The sequence below is a fragment of the Notamacropus eugenii genome, chromosome X, assembly GCF_028372415.1.
Source record: "Notamacropus eugenii isolate mMacEug1 chromosome X, mMacEug1.pri_v2, whole genome shotgun sequence".
Taxonomy (NCBI): Eukaryota; Metazoa; Chordata; class Mammalia; order Diprotodontia; family Macropodidae; genus Notamacropus; species Notamacropus eugenii.
In genome coordinates this window covers 23509572-23530871 of record NC_092879.1, presented here as the reverse complement: position 1 = coordinate 23530871, position 21300 = coordinate 23509572, and the positions used below count along the sequence as shown (strand labels likewise).

The 21300-nt window shown below is 41.8% G+C and overlaps 1 protein-coding gene across 1 annotated transcript in view; it reads right to left on the bottom strand.

The window, feature by feature from the left end:
- Positions 1 to 367: 367 nt before the first annotated feature.
- LOC140516432 (protein bicaudal D homolog 2-like) overlaps positions 368 to 21300 on the bottom strand; it is a 29481-nt gene continuing 8548 nt past the window's right edge. The window contains exons 2-9 of the mRNA XM_072627396.1: positions 18241 to 18460; positions 17510 to 17722; positions 14812 to 14964; positions 10899 to 11321; positions 5864 to 6871; positions 4590 to 4741; positions 2439 to 2610; positions 368 to 1889 (exon numbers count right to left, since the gene is read on the bottom strand). Coding sequence (XP_072483497.1) covers positions 1866 to 1889; positions 2439 to 2610; positions 4590 to 4741; positions 5864 to 6871; positions 10899 to 11321; positions 14812 to 14964; positions 17510 to 17722; positions 18241 to 18460 — 2365 coding nt within the window. The 3' untranslated portion in view covers positions 368 to 1865. The remainder of the gene's footprint in view (positions 1890 to 2438; positions 2611 to 4589; positions 4742 to 5863; positions 6872 to 10898; positions 11322 to 14811; positions 14965 to 17509; positions 17723 to 18240; positions 18461 to 21300) is intronic.

Genomic DNA, 21300 nt, shown 5'->3' with positions numbered 1-21300 from the left:
AAGCCCTGTGGTCCCAGGATGGGAAAAGTAGTTAGCAAGACCTGGTCTTTTGTAAAACAAATTGAAAAGACAACGAACCAATGAGGAGACCATCCTGGATAGTACTCTATAGTAGTGACCAGGGGAAGATGAAGGCATCTGGTCTATTCCACCAGGCTCAAGTGTCTCTGTATATAAGCTACAGGTGAAATCAGCATTCATTGCCAACGAAAAAGCTGCTTGCATTTCCCAGTTAGGCATATCCTCAATAACAGGCCCCTTGGTCTTGTTACTCTTTGCTCCTACTATTTGCTGTATTGGAATGGAGCTTGTATGTATTGAGTCAGTAGTCTTAAATATAAAGACATCAAGCTCAGGAAACCAGAAATGCAGACAACTAATACAATTTATTTATGAGTTTAATACTTTACACAAAAGACTTCAACATGCCTTGTACTGAGGGGGCGATTTAGAGAGTGTTACTGCATACACAAAGTACAATAGATGTCTTAACATCTCCATTAAAATATATCTATATATACTTTCATTCCATTTAAATAACTTCCTTATCTCTTGCCGAGCATATCTAGTAGCCAGCTTGTAGCCCCTTGTAGCCAGCTGCATTCTGGTACTGAAAATACTCAAAGGTTCACAAACTAATACTAAGCATTTGGGGGTGTGTGGTTGATAGCACCACTCGCCCTTCAAGTCACCAATTCTCTTCAGATGATTGCTCCATACCCAACATGCGGTTTAAGAAGGGAAAGGAAGAGGAAATGGTTTTCTATTATTAAAGATGCTTAAAAAATGGGTTCCCAAAATAACGTCATCTGCAACAACTCAGTGTCCCACCATGTAACTTTTATTCCCCAAGAGAAGACCCAGGCAGAATCTAAAGAATCCCATAAAGGACTGTGGGTGGTAAATTCCCAACTTTAAAGGTACTGGATTGGAGGAGGAAAAAACCCAGAGAACTTTCCACAAAAAATGTACAATTCTAAAACTGCATAAAGCAGCCCCTTACTAGGGTTACTTGACTAATCCCTGAATTTAACAATGTACTCTCTTTGAGCTTCAGATGGCTTTCACCTGCAAAGAGTCAAGCATTTGGAACCTTGCTTTTCCAAAAATAGCCCTCTGTACTCAAGAATCTGAGAAAGTTCCAGCATTATCAAGCATCCCAAATACTTGTCCCATATTCAGGGGCCTTGGATGACAAAGCTCATTCCCTAAAAACCCCTACAACCATACATTCCATTCAGGATTTGCACAAATACAGTTCTTAAAGTTTATAACAGTACACAGTACACAGATAGAAACTACTTGTGCGTACAGTTTCTATCACAGTATAAAAAGCACCAAGTGAATGTACAATTACACGGAAACTAACTTGTAAACATAAAGACATGCAAGGTTTTGTGTCATGCTTGAAATGGCCTTGAACGCCAACAGGAATTAGTCATAGGAGAGGAGCAACATCAAGTTTCGGTATTTTTTTTAACATTTCTGAAGAGACAGGCACACCCATGAACAGGGGAACGGGGAATACCCCACTCTTCACAAAGGAATCACAGGACAATAGTACTCAAAACAAACAACAACCCCTCTGATACTTCAGTGGAATGTAGCTCTTAGGCACAACACAAACTCAAGCATCATTTTGAAATGGCCTGGGTTTTCAAAACACTTATAGATGTTCTTCCTGTAACTGAAATAACACATTAAATATCTTCCCCAAGGACATCCAACACTCTGGGACAACCATTTAAAGCTGATAACTTGGGTGGTCTCAATGTTAATGCCAGTCCTGTGCAGATATGTTTGCTTGTCAAAGATGATGTTCTCCTCTCCTGGAAACACGAGGAGAGGGGTCTTCTTTCTTTATGCTATTCATTTACTGCTGGTGGAGACTGAGAAAAGCAAAGCAACATAAAAACATAGCAATAAAAATTAGGCAAGCAGCTGTGATGGAATATTTTCAACATCTCATCATATAAAATTCTAAACATTTTGAGAAATGAGAGGGAAGTCTCACTCCCACATTATTCTATGGCTAGAGGAGAGATATATCAGGACAAGTTTATGTCACACTAAAGATACTTTCCAAGCAAGGCCACAGGATTCAGCAGCCAACTTGGAAAGATGTTGAAAAGTCAATTATTTGGCGAAGTAAGATTATTAAAGAACTATGGAGTGGGGAAGTAGGCACACACCATCAGCTTGATTAGGGACGAGTTCTTGAGTCAAGGATTGAAAACACACTTATGAGAAAAATCTCATCCAGGGTAGAGATATGGGGATAAATATAATCAATGAAAAGTTGGCCAGCTACCCTCAGTCACAATCTTCACTGTGTGGAAGCACCCCACTCCCACCCCTCCTAGCTCCATACTTGAGCAAACATGTCATTCCCAGTTACTTTTCAACAGTCTCCCTTAAGGGTTGGAAACGAGCTTTACCTGGCTGTTCAGTGGCACAGGGAACAGTGATTCCAGTGTCTCCAAACACTGGAGCAGTGCCCGTTTCTGCTGAATTGTTATGCTCAGGAAAGATTTCAACGTCTTCTTTTGATCTTCCACAGCAGCAAGCTGTTGCTGTATTTCACCAAGCTGCAAAACATATTCGTCACATCTGCAAAAGAAAAACAGAAAGGCAGTTCAGCACCTCCCACCAATCACTTTATCTAAACATCTTGGTCTCCCTTCAGGCATGGGTCCCCAAGCAGGCAATCCCACTCAACCCATTTATCTTCAAGGACCAACTGGATCACTCATAAGTGAGCAGCTGCCGTGTTGTTTCCTTGTCCTTGTAAAGAACACAGTTCTTCACTCGTTACTGCCTCAATGTAGGAGGGGATCAGACCCTCCATCAAAAAGGCTGGAGACTGCCCTCTCAAGGAAAGCTTCCACTCAGTAAATAAGTTAATAACAACTCCTTTCTCCATGGTACTCTAAAGTTTGCAAACCTCTTTTCTCACAGCACTGAGTTGGATAATCAAGGATTGTTACATCAATTTTTCAAACGAAGACAACCTCAAAAAAAGGATGTGAGTACACACACACACATGCACACATGCACACATACATAGAGGCAAAGTGCACAGAGTGAATTGAAGAGGATGGGATCATATCTTAAAAAAAAATGAAATCAAGCAGTAAGAGAGAAATATATTGGGAGGAGAAAGGGAGAAATTGAATGGGGCAAATTATCTCTCATAAAAGAGGCAAGCAAAAGACTCATTAATGGAGGGATAAAGAGGGGAGGTGAGAGAAAAACATGAAGTCTACTCTCATCACATTCCACTAAAGGAAAGAATAAAATGCACACTCATTTTGGTAGGAAAACCTGTCTCACAATACAGGAAAGTGGGGGACAAGGGGACAAGCAGGGTGGAGGGGATGACAGAAAGGAGGGCATGGGGAGGAGAATGCAATTCGAGGTCGACACTCATGGGGAGGGATAGGATCAAAAGAGAATAGAAGTAATGGGGGACAGGATAGGATAGAGGGAAATATAGTTAGTCCTATACAACACAACTATTATGGAAGTCATTTGCAAAACTACACAGATTTGCCCCTTCCAAAGGGAAGGGGTGGAGAGGGAGGGAGGTGAAGAAGTTGGAACTCAAAGTGTTAGGATCAACTGTAATGTTCTTACCACTAGGAAATAAGAAATACAGGTAAAGGGGTATAGAAAGCTATCTGGCCCTACAGGACAAAAGAGAAGATGGAGACAAGGGCAGAGAGGGATGATAGAAGAGAGAGTAGATTGGTCACAGGGGCAATTAGAATGCTTGGTGTTTGGGGGGGGGAGAGGATAAAAGGGGAGAAAATTTGTAACCCAAAATTTTGTGAAAATGAATGTTAAAAGTTAAATAAAAAAAAAAAAGGATGTGACACATCTAAGATCCCAAATCTAGTAAGCACGAACCACGGTGCAAACCTGGCTAAACCCTAGGTCCATTGCTCTTTCCTACATCCTTCTGACTGGAAAAAAACCCTCCTGCATGAGGAAACCCAGTCAAACATAATCTTGGTTTTAAGAAATCTTCTAGGCAAGGCCAAACACCATGGTTACCTGTGTCATTCCCTTGACATTCTCTCAGTGCTTTAGTATTGAGTCTTCATATGAATACACCTCCTGCTGAAGGTAGCTTACAAGGAAGCGATCATGTAGCACACCATGCTAAGAGTACAGGACAGTTAAGAAACAAAAAGGGAACTAAGGCAATTGATCTTCCCATTATCACGCAGGATGTGACTCCCAAAGTCAGAACCAAATTCCCACTTGGTGGTTCTTTCACACAGTGTCTCATGTTTAGACTAGTGATGGGAAGTGTAGATAATATGAGCAGGAACAGCTCTACGTGTGCATTGTCTTTTCTGGGAAGAAAAGGTGTAAGATCTCTCCTTCCTCCCTTTGTCACACATACAACCAAACTTGCATAGATTAGCTTGGGGGCAGGTGCCCACATTAGCGTAACCCAGAACTGGAAATCTTTCCCTTGTCCCAAGCTCTGTGTTTCCTCACAACCAGGAAATAGTTGTCCACTCACACCAGAGTGTTGGGGGAGTTTTGGAAACTTTAGAAGAGGCAGAACTGAAACTTGCCTGCTGGCAAACACTGCCCGAAGGGAGCAAAAATTAGCACTATATTCTTTCAAAACTTTCAGCTCATGCCTCAATTTATTCATGGTTTCTGCCACCACAAGCTTCTCATCTTCATATTTGCGTTTCATATTGGAAAGGGCACCTTCAGCAGCCTAGAGGAGAGTGAAAAGAATATGAGTCTACTGGCAAGCTGCAATGCAGAATTTTCCAAAACCTCCTCCAGAGGTTCAATGCACTCCCCCACCCTCCTCAATACTAATACTTTCCCTCTGATAGTCCAATTTACCCTTTGTCTATCTTGCACGGACATGGTTGTTCGTGTGCTGGCTATTCCATCAGTATGTGAATACCAGGAGGGCAAGGATCGTATTTTTGGTTTGTTTTTTTTTTTTAAGTTGGTTTTTGTTTTTGTACCCCTACACCTCAGCACAGGGGCTGGCACAAGGGACGTCTTAACAAATGCTTAGTGATTTGCTTTTATCAACCAAGTGAACCAACTTCTCAACATACTTTACATGATGTTAGCTACTGACTCTTAACCCACTACAGTTATCTCATATCAAGGGGGTTAGGAGCACGGTACCCTGAGATCTTGGAAAATCCACATAAAAATTTTTGGTCTTCCCTCTGTACCAGAGAAAAAGTCTGAATCATTACCTTAATAAATCATTAAAATATGTTGATGTTATATAATATTCTATATACATTTTATGCATTTCAGCGGTTCTACAGTTTTTCAGTGTCATCTGCTGGCCTTCATGTGTCATCTGCGGATTCCACAAAACTACTCCCAAATTCCCATTAAATTGCTTATGCCAACTCCTGATATAGCAAAACAGCAACAGAAAAAGTCAAGATGTGGAAGGCAGAACTATAGTTCCTAATGTTAATCAAAAATGTAAGATGAACCTACCCTGGGGCCTAGTACACAAGATCGCTAAATTCCCATCACTATAGACCTTGGGGATGACAAGTAATAACTTGCACCTAGGCACTGGCAAGGGATTTTGTACTTTGTTGGGGTAACAAAACCTTAAAGTGGCAGAAATAGGAAAAAATGAACTATTCCTTATATCTTTCCAAGTTAACATGTGAACTTCAGAAAGAAAAAGAAAAAAATGTTCTTTTGGATGCCTGCTTTTCCCAACCTGACAACAAGTCATCTTTGAGTCCTTAAAATTTCATAGCATGTCTTTTTCTGCCTCTGCTCCAGAGGCAAATGTGACATGGCTGTGTAGTATCCAAAGTGCCCAAGATTATTGCCAATAGCTTACCTGCTTGCTGGCCTTCAAGACAGTCCTGAGAGTTGCTATTTGCTCTCTTTGAGTGTTCAACAAAGACTTCAGTTCCATTATTTCCTCAACAAGAGCATTTTTGTCCTTCAACTCTCTTGACATGGTTTCAATGGACTTGTTGCCCAGTGAGATCGCCAGGGCTGTCTGGAGTTGCTTCACTTGACTTCCAATGATGGAAATTTGGTTGGAAAGACTCTCAGGTTCCTTGTCATCCTCTTCTCCATCAGACTCACAAGGAGAATCACAAACGGCCTGGTTGCTGCTGCCACTTTCCACGGAGCTTGCCTCAGGGCTAAATAAGGCTTTCACAAAGAGATCATCAGACTGGCTTCTGCACATACGTGCATTGGCCACAACATCACTGGCATGCCTTTTGCAGGTATGGTCAGGGGCCTCTTGGCCATCTTTATAGCCATCCAACAGACCACTATCAGGTAACAGGTTGTTGCAGACACACACCTGGTGATACATGTTGGCCAGATCTTCAGTAATCACCTGCAGCTCCTCCTGGGTGAGGCTCAGTTTGCTCTGAAATTCTGATGACAGTTTCCTCGAAGCCTGAAGCTCCTTCTCTGGGTTGGTAAGGATCTCTTGCTTCTGCTTACCTGATTCAGCCCAGAATCTTATGTGCTCTGCCAGGTTTTGAAACTCTTCTTGCCAGGCCTCCACCTGTTTGTACCTGGCTTCAAAATCCTGGTATTTCTGATGTAGCTCCTGAAGTTCTGTCTTCAGCCTCGCTAATTGGGAACAGTTTGACGCCGCACACTTATTTTCCAGGCTATGGAGTTCACTGCCACCACTCTTCTCTCCATCTTTTCCAAAGAGCAAACCCCCTTCTTTAGTGCCGCACCGTCTGTTTAAAGTGTGGATTTCCTCAAGAAGGTAGGTATTTTGAATTTGCTGTACAGAAAGTGCATCCTTCGTACTATCAAGCTGGGTCTGCAACTCTTTTATACTCCTTAATAGCCATGACGTTTCATGATCAACCTGAAGGTACAAAGCAAAGAAATTCAAACAGGAATTAAATTTCCTTCTAATATTGGCCTTCAAATGAACAACCACTTGTCTGATACATGGTGGAGTGGATTTCTTCATGGATAAAAATTCCCAAGTGTGTTAGGGGTCATCTAGTCCAACCTCTGAGATTCTAGAGTTTATCCTCATTGTATGTTTAGAATAGGGTATCAAGGAGAGGGAGGAAGGGGAAGGGTATTCTGTTTGACTTAAGATTAAGACAGAATCCAGGGGGGGGAGAGAAAACTTTTGTGGCCTTTACACCACAGAGTAAGGAAGCCAGACAACATGCAGAGGGCAACCAGCATAGTGAACGAACTTGAGTTCATGCTGTATAAGGAATGGTTGAAGGAAATGAGAAGGAGAAAAGACTTGGGTGAGGTAGAACAGAATGGCCATCTTCAGGTATTTGAAGAGCTGTGATACAGAAGAGGTCTCAGACTTTCTCTATTATTTGGCCCCAGAGGAGAAGGTGGAAAGAGGCTCAATGTCAGGGAAAGGCAGACAGTTGTCCCAAAGAATAACTGACTGCCCTGAGAGGTGACAGGTTCCCTCCATGGAGGTCTTAAGCAAGCTGCACTCAGAGTCCTTTGGGGGATATGGGTTGGACTAAAAGGATTTGAGGCCACTTTCGTATTCAGAATCCTGTGATTCCATGAAGGGGAAAAAAGCATCTACTCTTCCTGAATTCACAGTTTCTGTTGGTGGTACCACCATTCACACACAGACCCCCAGGTGGTAACCCTGGGGTCAACTTTGGACTTTTCTGTCTTAGTGACTTTTCCTAGCCAGTCAGCTACCAGGTCTTCCTGATTCTGCCTCTGAAAATCTGCATCAGTCTCCTATGCTCTCCATTCCCCCAGTAATCATGTTAATAATTCCCGCTCTCTTTATTAGCTACCCAGATCTCTCTTTTCTGCTCCGCAGGCCAAAGGAATATTTCAAATGCACAGATCTGGTGGTGTTACTCCTCTGTTCAAAAGAAAAAAGAAGAGAAAAGGAAAGGAAAGGAAGGGAGGGAAGAGAAGGCCAGAAAAAGGAAAGGAAAGGAAAGGAAAGGAAAGGAAAGGAAAGGAAAGGAAAGGAAAGGAAAGGAAAGGAAAGGAAAGGAAAGGAAAGGAAAGGAAAGGAAAGGAGAAAAAAAGGAACTGGGAAAAGAAAGTGAAACAAAATAAAATAAAATTGAAAATAAAATCTTCCAGGACACTGTGGGTGCACAGATGAACATGAAAAGAAGCCCTACCCTCACCGACTTTGGGTCCTGCTGAGTGGCTGCCACACATATCCTAATCAGTACGTTCCAGTACCAATAATGGAACTGAGGGACATTTCTTGAAAAGTGATCTAGGAAACTTTAAAAACAGAACCTTAATCCCTGGGGCAAATCAGATCAATCTTCCTGGAACTAGGGTCCAAGTGTTGAAAGTAGGAACACCTGCTGGTACAGTCTAGTTAGGATATAGATGACAAGATGGGAAATATTGTGAGATAAGGGTTTATTGGAACTTTGTGGACATGGGAAAAGCTTTAAGGGTCAACCTACAAAGTTTGTTTTTATCCTCAAGGCACTAGGAGGCCCCTATAGATTCTGGATCAAGGGAGTAAGATAGTCACACCTGTCTGTGACTTAAGAACATTTTCTCAAGACTTTCTTAAAGGATGGTTTGCAGAGGGAAGAGTGAACAAAAAGGCCACTCTTCCAGCTGTCATTCTTCGAGGCCCCCATGGCCTGTCACCACAACCCTTTTCTGAACTCTCTGTTGGGACTTACACCCAAACACTCTCCACTCCCGTCAGACTACATGACTCTCCTGGCCCTGATTTGGACTCCTGTGTCTCCCCCTGGCGTAGTCTGCCTCCTGTTTGTCCAAGGAATTCTTGTGATGCTCCCTTCGAAAGGCACCTTCTCCAGCAAGACTTTCCTGTTCCCCTGCTTGGTAATTGGTGGGTCAAGGATTCTTTACTCTAAAGTTTACTCCTGTAGCCTGAATCCTCAGAACTTGGCCTTTCTCTATCTAGACTCTAGGGAGGCTACTTGAACCTCCTCACATGAACTGACTGTCCTGGACCTGACTTCTGACCCACCTGAGGCTTTCCTGACTGACCATACTACTGCTTGTGGCCAGCTATGCCTTGTCTTCAAAGTCATTTTTTGACTTCAAAGTCTCAGCAATGTCCCACTACAGTAGAAGAAACGTGGTTAAATTCAATTGTGCCAGCTAGTATGGACCTGAGTCAACTTGACATTAGTTCCTCAGCACTAAGAGGCCTGTTTACATGGGCCCTTCCCTGGGTTGCACTAGAAAAGGACCTTCAGCCTCCATCCCAGGACTCTGACTCTAAGAAGGGCTTGCTAAAGAGTCATTATTTGTGCTGCAGAAGAACATTTTTTCTGCCACAAAAGTGGGAATAGTTTAGAGTGAGGCAAGTAATTTTCCAGAGGCAAATATTCTTTTAAAAAATAATCCTCTGACTCACTCACTGTTAAAATGAAATATCAGCAGCTACAAGAACTCAGTGGGTTAGAAGCCAAGGCACATTATGGTCCCATTCTCATTAGCAAAAAGCTTTTCCCATCACGGGATGGTAGAGACACCACTTTCTGACAAACTGTTTTTTCAGATGCTTTTAAGACATTAGAGCCAGGCTAAGTCAAATGCTACCAGCAATAGACAAGGGATGGGAGGCCTGTTTCTGCAAAGGGACAGATTCTAAGACTTCAAGATCTAGAGGTAGAAAGGACTCAGAGATTATCTGGTCATAATTAGATTCTCTCTTACTGAGTCACACAGGTCATAAGTGCTGGAGGCAAGATTTGAACACGGGTCCTCCCAGGGAGCCTGTGACTCCTGAAATAGGGCTCTTTCCAGTGTACCATCCTGCCTTCTCTAGTGCCTGCCTCTTTATCCAATCTACTTAAGAGCAAAAGTTTTTGGTACTTTAATCTAGCTCTTTTAGAGCAGGGAAGCTAAGGTGATCCACTATCCTTTTGTGGCAATGTGTTTCCCCACTGGAAAGTAAACTCCAGGAAGGCCCACACTGTCTTGTTTTCTTGCCTTTGTATCCCTAGAACTCTCTACAGTGTCTGGAACATAGTAGACGTTTCATAAATGTTTGCTCTCTCATTTGTCTAGCCAGCTAGTTAGTTATCTAACGATGCTATGCTGGGATACGTTTCATTTATCGTCATGGGCCACACTGGTTTCAGTTTGATTGAGCAAAAACTGTTCAGCCCAGAATATTCCTAATCAAGTCAACTCAGTTTAACAAACATTTACTACTGCCATGCACGTTTTCAAGTGGAACAGACTCAGAGATAGGCAGTTGCAAATTCATCTTAAACCTGATTACCTGGACCTGAAAAACCGAACTATTGTTACCAATCACTAATTTCTTAAAGCTTTTTCAAGAATAAGTGAGAGGTCAGAATACCCATGGAAGTATGGGAAACAAGATGTTTCACATAAATCTCTCTGAAGAAAATGTCTGAGTAGTCAAATGGCTAAGAATTTATCACATGATTTACCAGACGTCAGGAGAGCAACACTGAGGGCATCTTGTTTCTTCAAAAAGTCTCGGGGGGTAAGGTTAAAATTCCTCGACCACCTCGAAGGTCTTTTCTCACTGGTTCATTTAAGACGTGCTCCAGATGTCTGCATTTTTTTTTCAGCAAAAGTCATTTCCACATTCTATTCCCCTTTCATCATATCTGCAGATCATAGCTGTGACTCTGCCACAGCTGAGCCCTACTAGCACTCCTCACCTATTCTCCTCTTTGAAAGACCTGGAGACAAAGATACACTAAGGCCACGGGGTTTGTTTGTTTACTTGTACCACTGAAGGAAGGCTATACACAGCTCAGCAAAAGAAAGCCAGCTGAGTACTTCTCAGAAGAATTTTGCCATCTTGCATTGCAGTGCTAAACTCTCCTAAGAGGCTCATTTACGTTTAGATCCTCATGCTGCCTAGCTGACAAACACACAGAAAAGAGTCCTCCTACCTGCACAAGCCGCTGGTTCAGTTTCTGAATCTCTGATAAACTGAGCTCACTCGAAAGATCACACACTAAACCAGGAGGGGAACTGAAGCTGTTCCTATTTTGAAGCGTGGACACCATGTTTTCTCTGGGGTTCCTGAAGACTTGATTGTTGTAGCCAAAGGCCAGGTCGTCATCATTACAATGATTCAGGCCATCGAAATTTGTCGGCAGAGTCCCTAAGGAATCATAGGTATTGATGTACCCAGACAGCACCCTGCGCAGCTCCTTTTTTTGTTCTCGTTCACTCTGGAGGGTTTCCAAGGCCTCCTCTAGATGATGGTCAGAGATCTCCTTCTGTCGAGTGACTTCAGCCAGACGACTATCTCTAAGCTCAATTTCTTCATTTCTCCTCTGAACTTCACGTCTTAAGCCTTCATACTCCACCTGAAATGAAAAGAAAATGTCCTTTTCCTAAAACAACTACTTATCCTGTGCAGCTCATGAGTTCTGAATTTTGCCTCACCTTATTTATGCTAGAAACTGCCCTGATCACAGACATTCCCCAATAGATAAGAACCAAAGGATAGGAACAGGCAGTTCTCAAAGGATGATATGCAAGCTCTCAACAATCGTCTGACAAAATGCTGCAAATTACAAAAAGTTTCAGAAATGCACAGTACAACAACTCTGATGTTCCATCTCATATCCTTCAGGATGATGAAAAAGGGAAATTGCAACTGTTGCAGGGAAACAGGCACACTAATGTCTAATTGGTAGAGGTATGAATTGGTCTGGCCATTTTAAAAAGCAATCTGGAACCATGTTCCAAAGACACCAAACTGTGACTACGACTCAGTGATACTGCTATCAGGCCAATAACTCCAAAACATCAAAGAATGAGGAGGACTCATGTACAAATATATGTACAGTAGCTCTTTTCTATGGCAAAGAACTGGAAACAAAGGGAGTCAATTCGAGTATCAGTCACTGTCAACCACTATGTTAAGCGTCAGGGATTTAAAAAGAAAGCAAAATTACAAAAAATCCTAGCTCTCAGGGAACTCAGTCTAATGTATAGCTTATCATTTGGAAAACAGATGAACAAATGCATGAATATGAGTGCAACAGAACATGATCATTGCATTGTAAGAAATGATGACAAAGAAACCTTGGGAAGACTTGTATGAACTGATGTACTGCGGAAAACAGAACCAGGGTAATTATACATAAGGTGACGAATGAGACATACATTTTTGGAGGTGGTCAATGTGAGAATTTGTTTTACTTGAATGCATATTTTACAAGGGTTCTGTTTTAATTTGTGTGTGCGCGGTGAGTGTGAATGTGTAAATGTGCTCACATGCATGTGTGTTGTAGGAGGGGGGGAAGTTGGAGAAGAGAGAAGGTGACAGCAATAAGGTTTTTAGAAAGAAATAAAAGAGGGCCATTGGAGCATTTTTTAAAATGTACAGAAGAGAGCAGAAGGAACTGAGGAAAAGCAGGATAGTTTTGCAATATATCTTATACTTAAAAGTAAAGGGAAACTCTAAGCAATAGCTGCAGTGCTGGGTTGGATGTCAATCTTCTTTTTCTATTCTACTTGTTATGCAGGAGTGCTAATCTTCATGAACTTTTAGGTTTGGCATTTAAAACAAATATTTAAAGAAAAAAATAGCCAAAGGCCACTTCTGATTCTGGGCTGAAAGTCTACAGAGAGCTCTTGGTTACAAGTCTGTGGCTAGGTATCAAGCTCCATTCCTGCTGCTGCTTCCTATTAGCCCCTCTTGCTTGAATTCAGAACTCTCATTGCTCAGTCTTCTTGCCTGTGTCCCCTATTCCTGGGTCTCTTAACCTGTCTGTTCCTGAAGTCTGCTACTTGACTTCATCTGCCTAGATGTATGGCCAAAAGCTGCATGGTTCTCTGCTCTAAAAGATAGCTCTGACCCACCTGGCTTATGCCACTGGCAGGACTCTTGCTTCTGGCCACCCGAGAACTCTTGTCACCTATAATCTAGTGGAATAGTCTGAGAAAAGTGCTCTAAGGGAGCACTTTTAGTCTAGTACAATGAGCATCACTGTGGAAGTCAATAGGTCCTGTACAACAAGTACTCGCTCATAAAGTGCGTCCTCTCTGTTGGTCAAGTACCGTGGTAGATTCTGGGAACACAAAACCAAAAGGCATACGCAAACAGCATAACAAACATGTGGCACTAGCAGAACAGACTAGAATGCCATCTCTAGGCTCCATGTCAGCATTCCAGCGCATCAACAATCCCTCAGAGAAGAATGTGGTCATTCTTTGCTGTCCTTGGAGTATTATAGTCTCTCCCATGATGTCCTGCACATAATGAGCACTGAATTTAGTTAAGGCAAGAAAGTACCTTAAGGTATCTTCAGTGACACTTTAAAAAATATCCATGGCTTGTTGGCCATTTTGGGGTGGGGGAGACCATAGAGAAGAGAGGACTGCCTGGAAATTGTTGAAATAAAGCCAGGATTCAATAGAACTTTGATTAAAATATTTTTAAAAGTAAGGACTAAAGATGAGGGTTTCATACGATCTGCCCCCCTGCCCGTGTGCGCCCATATGCGCACACAGAAACACATACACACACACAGAGACTCCTAAAAACACACACACAAATCCAAAAATCATCACATCTGCTACAAAACCTTCCAAACACTCAGACATTGCCCCTTATGTTCACAGGGTACTTTGGGGAGTTCTCATTTTAAATGCCCCTCCCAAAACATTGGGTATTTCCTTTCAAATACTACATGGAGTATTTCAGAGTCAGACAGATTTAAAATAAAGACATTCCACCCACTAGATGACCAAGAAGTAACACCCACCCAAGGGTTCCTTGGGGAAGCTACTCCCCCTGCCCCATCCTTGGGGTTCAAAAGCCCATTGAGCAAGGCCACAACCAGAAGCCCATGCCAATCTAGTGATATCAAGCTTCAGAAGTCTCTTACTAGCAAGAGGCTGAATGACCCTGCTATCAAAGATCTTAAAATCCAAATCCTTTCTCAACAAATCATTTCTAGGTAAGACTTCAAGTCAGATGGCTGTTCTACAGTAGAGCCCACTTCATGGGGATGGGGAGGGCTATCTAGGGCAGATGAACAGCAGGCAACAATCCTCTTCCAATACCATCTTCCATGGTGAGGAGGGACTTATTTTTCTGCTGTTAAGCCACGTTTTCCCTTGGTGCCTGTAAGTATTCAGGAGAGAGCAATCCCCAAGGGCACACTTCTCAACCCTTGCATGAGACACATAAATGCCTAGCTCCAGCTCTGATCTAGTGCCATAATGACTGGTCATTGCTAGCCTGATGGGTGAGTCCCTGGCCCAGATGCGCTTTTCCTGAGGGGCCCCAGCCACGCTCACTTGCTTCAGGTTCAGCTCCCTCTGTGGAATGCTCCACTATACCTCAGTAATTCTGTCCTCTCCCAACCCCCTTGAACTGCTGTTGTTTAGCCATTTCCATCTCAGGTGGCTCTTTCTGACCTCATTGGTCTTGGCATAGCTAGATACAAAAGCGGTTTTCCATTGACTTCTCCAGCTCATTTTACAGATGAGGAAACTGAGGCAAACAGGATTAAGTGACTAGCCCAGGATCACACAGTTAGTAAGCATCTGAGACCAAATTGAACTAAGGTCTTTCTGACTCCAGGCCCAAGTGATCGATCCACTGCACCACGTAACTGCCCCCAGCCCCTTTCCACCTCCCCTTTGTTTTCTCTTCTCCAATTAGACTGTAAGCAACTGTCTCCCTCTCCTGAATTAGTGTCCCTGGTGTCCCCCAGTAGAAACCTATTAAATCTTCCACCTTTCGATCTGCCAGGCGTTTCAAGAAGAAAGCAACAAGGTTACTAAAGTCCATTTGGAGCCTCCAGTAACTACAGAGGATGGAAACCGAGACTCACTTACCCGGGTCTCCTTTAAATAGGAAATGTGCCCCTTTAAGGAGAGATTTTCTTCTTCCAATTCTGTAATGTCTTGCAGCTGACATAATTCATTCATCTCATATTGTTTGATGTCATCTTTCAACTGGGCTTTTTCAGTTTGTATACTTTGGCACCACTGGGGGGAAAAACCTTTTATCACTAAAAAGACAAATCTGATTTAACATTTCTCTTTTTCCATCTTCTGGAGAGCTTTAAGATGCTTCTGAAGGTATTAGATCTAAATGCACAAAAGGCAGAAACTTACGTATTTAAAAAATGGTGGCCGTGACAGAAGATGCTAAATATTTTTCATTCACCAAACATTTCTTGAGGTTCTGTTGTACCACAAGGTATAACTTGGGTCTTTCACCACCTTTGAATAGAGGCCTTTCCCAGTTCTCCCACAGATGCTGGACCCTTCTTGTCTAAGTTTCCCTTCTATCTATCCGTATGGATCTTGTATGTACCTATTTATTGATATGATTTCTCCTTGATGCAAATATAAGCTCTTCAAGAGCAGGGGCTCTTTTTGCCTTTCTTTGTATCTGAACATGCACAGGGCTTGGCACATCACACGTAATTAACAAGCGCGATGTATGCATATACACACATATCTCTGTGTGTCCATCTTTCATTGCCAAAGACAACCATGCCATCACAGAAATGATGACATGACTTGCACTTGACTTTGTTTTGAGAGAGGGAGGGCTGTGCAGGTCACCAGCTTCACTTCTCCTCCAGAGCCATCTGAATCCAGTGACCTGATATTCATCAGGATGACTGGAGATGATCCAGGATGAGGCAACTGGGGTTAAGTGACTTGCTCAAGTTCACACAGCTAGTGAGTGTCAAGTGTCTGAGGGGAGATTTCAACTCAGGTCTTTCTGACTCCTGGTGCTCTATCTACTGCACTAACTAGCTGCGCCCCCCCCCCCCCCAACAAACATATGCATCACGTAGATGACTGACTTTTTACTTACATGTATATGTGTCTGTAGACATGTACATATAGATATGTCATATATACATATATATATATGAAGCACCTAGTTGACTGAATTTTATATATATCAAACAGTAGAAAATTGAGAGGTGCATTTTCATGTACAATTCTCTTTGTTCTCTGGTATGTATATGGAAATCCTCTTTTTTTGCTGATCAAATTTAAATTTTAAAAAACTTTTAAGAGGTTATAAACCTGAAAATTAGCAGTGATAAGCATTAAGGTAGGGAACAAAGCTTGTCCAAACTAAACACATGATCTGATCACCTGGATAATGTAAAAGGATCTTTCTAAAGGACACAGACCCAAAGAAGTATAACACAGTCATTCCCAGATGAGGAAGTCATGTGACAGACTTGCTGGTAGAAAAGGAAGACAGAGCTGAGTGACAACTCTCCCATTCCCCGAGTGTCGTAATCAAAAATAGTTTATAATATATCATAATGTGTCCAGAAATGTTGGAAGTTCCTGAAGCACAGCCTCTTCTCTAGAGAAGTTACTTAAGTATCTGAAACTCTTATTTTGTTCATTTTAATCTTAATTTTTAGAGTTCGAAAGGGCCTTGAAAATCCAATCTGATATCATTTTGTTTTATTGTTTTGCCTTTTTCATTCTGAACTTTACAACCATCAAATTAAATCTGTATTTCCATATACATTACAAAATATTATTATACATAAAACACATATTCTCTTTTACATGAAACTCATTTCTCTCAGTATGTAATGAATTTAGCACAATGAATTGCTGACTGGACTGCCTTGTCAGTGCCCACAGGCCTCTGGTTATCTCCCTGTGCTAAAAAAAAAATTTACCTTCTGCAGCCTGGTCTTAACCTTCCTTGACCTTTTCTGGAGCAATTGTAGGAGAGCTGCGCTGTTTCTTCCTGTGCTGTCATCTTTGCTCAAAATCCAAAACTTAATTTTAAAACTAAGCCAGCAGACAATTTGTGTGCAAACAGAAGATTTCAAACAGAATTGAACTTTTTTTAAAGAAGAACAACTCTTTTATACACTATTTGATAGATCTCTATGGACTGTCTTCCTCACACCCATATGAAGGGGCACTATTACCCCCATTTAACAAGTTCGGGAACCCAGGTATAGATAACCTCAATTATCCTGGCGAGAGTCACACAGTCCAAAGGCAGAAGAGCCAGAATTTCAGCCCAGGTCTCTCCCGACTCCCAAGGCTACTGTGCTTTTTCTTAAGCACCAATTACCATTTCAGGCTGTGAAGTAGCATACACTCAAATGCCATGGTGGTATATAGGATCATTTGCTTCTGGATTAAATGGGGTTCTTGGAGAGACCTTTTTTTGTTCTTGTGCCTTTGATATGTTTATTTTTTAGTCTTCTCCTTACTCTTATAAAACTACTAAAATTTTATTTAAAATTACCAGTACTAGGTTTTCCATGAGTGCCTCCTCATGTATATAAAGTATACATATTTTAGAACATGACCTAAATGACATCTGTTTGGGTTGTTCTGTACTTTCCTTTTCTCACTTAGGATGGGGGTGGTAAGAGGGGGACTTAAGATTACTGAGTAAGCAAGCAAGGTACTTCATAATGGAAATCTTCAATGGAATCTTATTGAGAATGTGTAAGCTGTCCCCCACACAATCTTGGCATGGGGTCCATACACCCAGGGAAGAAAGACACATACTGACACACACCTTCTTCAGCTCCTGGATTATGGATGAAAGGCGAACATTTTCTGCAGATGTAGTAGTCACAAGAAATCTCTTTTGTTCAATGTCATCCTGCAGCTCTTCAATTCTCTCCATCAGCTGTGCCTCCTTGGAAGTGGTTTCTAGCAGTGAGCATTCTTCTCTGTTCTCTCCATCAAATGTGGCCCGCTTATGGTGGCTACGACATTCTGCTAATGCCTAGAATGGACAAAGAAGACAGTCGCTTTGCAGGCACAGTAGAGATGGGATTTACAACTGAGATATTGTAGTGTAGCACACAGGAATATTAAATTCTAACCCAGAGGGATGACTTTTTCCCATGACTGAAATAGTTTTGCTGGACAAGTCAGCAAATGGTTATTGAACACCTACGATGTGTCTTATAGCAAAAGAAGAAACAAAACCCAGCACAATTTTATGGAATACTAAGGGACTGTCTCTGCCCTTAAGGAACTTGCAATTTAGATGATAAAATAAAAATGTTAACAAAACAGGCCTCTACATATAAACTAAACATATTTAAAGAATTCAGCAAAGAGATTTAACCAAAGTGCTTAGCTAAAGAAAGCTGGTGGGAGGAGTTGTGTGTTTCACATTTTCTCCAAAAGGGAAGACCTTGAAAAGGAGCATAGACAGAACCAGCCTTGGTAGCTCTCAGGAAGGGACCTCCCCAGGAGCCACTGATGGTTCTGAGTCCCTGTTAACTTCCTGTGTACCTCTTTCGGTTGAGGCATTTCCAGCCTATGGGACTCTAGCTCTGTTTCCAGGTCCCCATATTTCTGATTCAAGAGCGCATTTTCCTCAAGTCCTGCCAGGTCACATGTGGCGGCCTGGACTTTCTCCTGCCTTGTCTCCTGCAACTCACTGCATTCCACTTCTTCTCCTTGAAGTGCCTCGATCCTTTCCTGTTCCATAAGGGTTAAGGTGGACCCGTGCCTGCCAAGCACAAGCCAAGAATCAGTTCGTTGTCCCAGATAAGTCCTTAAAGAAAGGGAATATTTACCGAGTATGCTGTTAAACAAACACAAGATTCATATGGAAAGAAACTTCAACACACAGCTTGGTATGGGATTGGGAGGGTGGAGAGCGGGTGGGCAAGAGGACGATGTAAATTCTAGTGTCAGTAGTTACCAGCTTTAAAAAAAGGTGGGGGTGACTGTGCACAGGAAGAGCCTGGGAAAGTAGGGAGGGTTCAACAGACAAAGCAGTACAGTGAGAAGATTTGACAATGTAGTTTTAAGACAAGAAAGCTAGTCACTCAGAGCATCTCCACTAATCCTAAAAAAAAAAAAAAAGGAAAAGAAAAATGGGGCAACCTGGAGGAGAGAGAGAAAATGAGGCATCTTCATTCATACGCAAGTACTATAGGAAACAAAATATTTCCCACTCATTCTGTAATGAGTCAATGAATTGTGGTGGGTCAGGGTGAGAGGGGAGAAACTGATGCCATAAGGCAGGTCCTGAATAAATGTTTGATGATGGGTAAAAATGAGAAAGCAGAAAAAGATTTAAAAAAAAAAACCTTTTCAATCACGGCTGTTTTAAACTGATAAAAAGGAATTTGACATTATTTTTAAAATAATGTGTGGGTACAAGTTGAATGCAACTGAAATGCTGGATGTCCCAAGCATCTTAGTGCAGTTTTGTTGCAGTTCAGTCATTTTCCAGTCCTATCTGACTCTTCATGACCCATTTAGGGTTTCCCTAGCAAAGATCCTAGAGGAGTTTTCCATTTCCTTCTCCCATTCATTTTGCAGATGAGGAAACGGAGGAAAATAGGGTTAAATGACTTGCCCAAGGCCACATAGCTAGTAAGTGACTGAGGTCATAGCTGAGCTCAGGCCCTCCTGATTCTAGATCCTGCACTCTAGCCACAGCAGTGCCAAATGGAGTTTTAACCTTTAATAATTTCAGAAGTAGAAATGAGACCAAAGTATTTTAATCATTTTAACATTTAATTGTTTAGTTTTATTAAAATTATTCAGTTTTGAGCATCTTGAAAAATGAATTTATCATTAAAATTTAACCAGTTTTTTGCTTCAGTTCCTCTGAAGAGGGCAATGAAGAAAAAAGTCAACTGCATTCTCTGGTTAGCTGAACAGCAAGAAGGAGAAAATTCACTTGCCATCACAAAAAGGACGTTCCCCACAGAAATTTAACAAGTCAATGAAAACATTAAAGGAAACTGGCTCAATTCATGATGAGCCTAGATCCAAGAGACATCAAACACATGAAAAGACTGTGGCTGAAACCCAGAGGGCATTTGGACAGAATGCCTCCAAAATCAGTGCACCGTATCTTTGCTGAACTGAGCATTCCCGAGGCTACGATGAGCAGAATTCCAATGGACAGGGTTGCAACTGTTCAAATGTCCCTGGGAGAAGATTTCTAGGCCAGGTTAGACTTCTGTCAATTGATGGCGTCAAAAATGGAAAATTACAATGACAGACATGACAAGGTGATTTTTTCTGGTGACGTACCTTTCCGTACAAGTGGTAAAGTTAACCGTCACAACTGCAACATTTGGGGCCTAGAAAAGTCTCAAGGAGCCTGGCGACAAGAAAGAAACTGCCCAAAAGTTCTTGTCTGGTGCACCATTAATATACCTTGCCTTTTTTTCGAAGGATCTACAGTCAACAACAGTGGATCTTACTTAGCAGTGCTGCCAAATTTTGCTTTTCGAGCTGCAGAGGTTGAATCTGTTTGAACAACACCATTTTTCACCAAGACAGGGCACCTTGCAATCATGTATTCTGTGAGTGACACTTTCTGGATGACAGCCTCTCAGAACAGTGGATCTGTAGAGGAGGCCACCTTGCCGGTACAACCTGACCATCTGATCTGTCTGTACTAGACTTTCTCCAGTGTGGCCAGGGTCATGTCAAAATTGTGGCGTATGCATCAAAACCTTGTTCTTTGGATGGCTTTAATGGTAGCATCACAAATGCAATCCTTTGAATGAAAAGGAGTTGAAAATTTTCATAAAACACAAAAATCCTCTAGAACAAGGCATAATACAAAATGGTGGTTAGACTGACTTTTATTGAGAAACATCCCAATATTTTAAACAATTAACCTTTCAAATGTTGTTTTTCTTACAGATCCATGGCATTTATACTTCTGAAGTGATTAAATCATGGCCCACTATCTCTTTGATCTGGACTTCTTATGAATTGAACCACTCCTACAATGTTTTACCCAATTGTTAATTCTGTGGAGAGAGGGCTCCTTTTAGCAATTCAAATTATTAAACTTTGATTTTTTTTTTAATTTTGTAGCCTCTCTACTTGTAAAGTTATTAAAGCTTAAATCAGCACTAAGACTGTTAGCATAAGGCATCTTGGTTCTGCTTTCTCCAGTTTTTTGGCTGCCAGCTTTTTTTTTGTCAAGAAAATAATTTCATGAGACAAATAAACGTGGAGTCCATCTTCCATGAGAAAGAAGAACTGAATTTGGTGCCCGAGGACCTGTGTTTGAATCTTGTTTCTGCCATTTAATACTTGTTTGACGTTGAGAAAGCTATGGAACTTCTTTGGGCCTCAGTTTCCTTATCTGTAAAATTAACAGCAAGAAGGCTCACTCTGTGCTCAACACTGCTTGAATAATCTATTGCAAGGGGAATATTTTAGCACTGTGGAATTGTCCTCTATTGCTCATCAGCTAGATGAAGAAGAGAGGATGAGGATGGCAGAGGGAGGAGTCACTAGTGAAGACTATCGAACATTTTCCCAGCAGCCTTCAGGAAATGTGGATGACAGTGGTTTCTTCTCTATTCA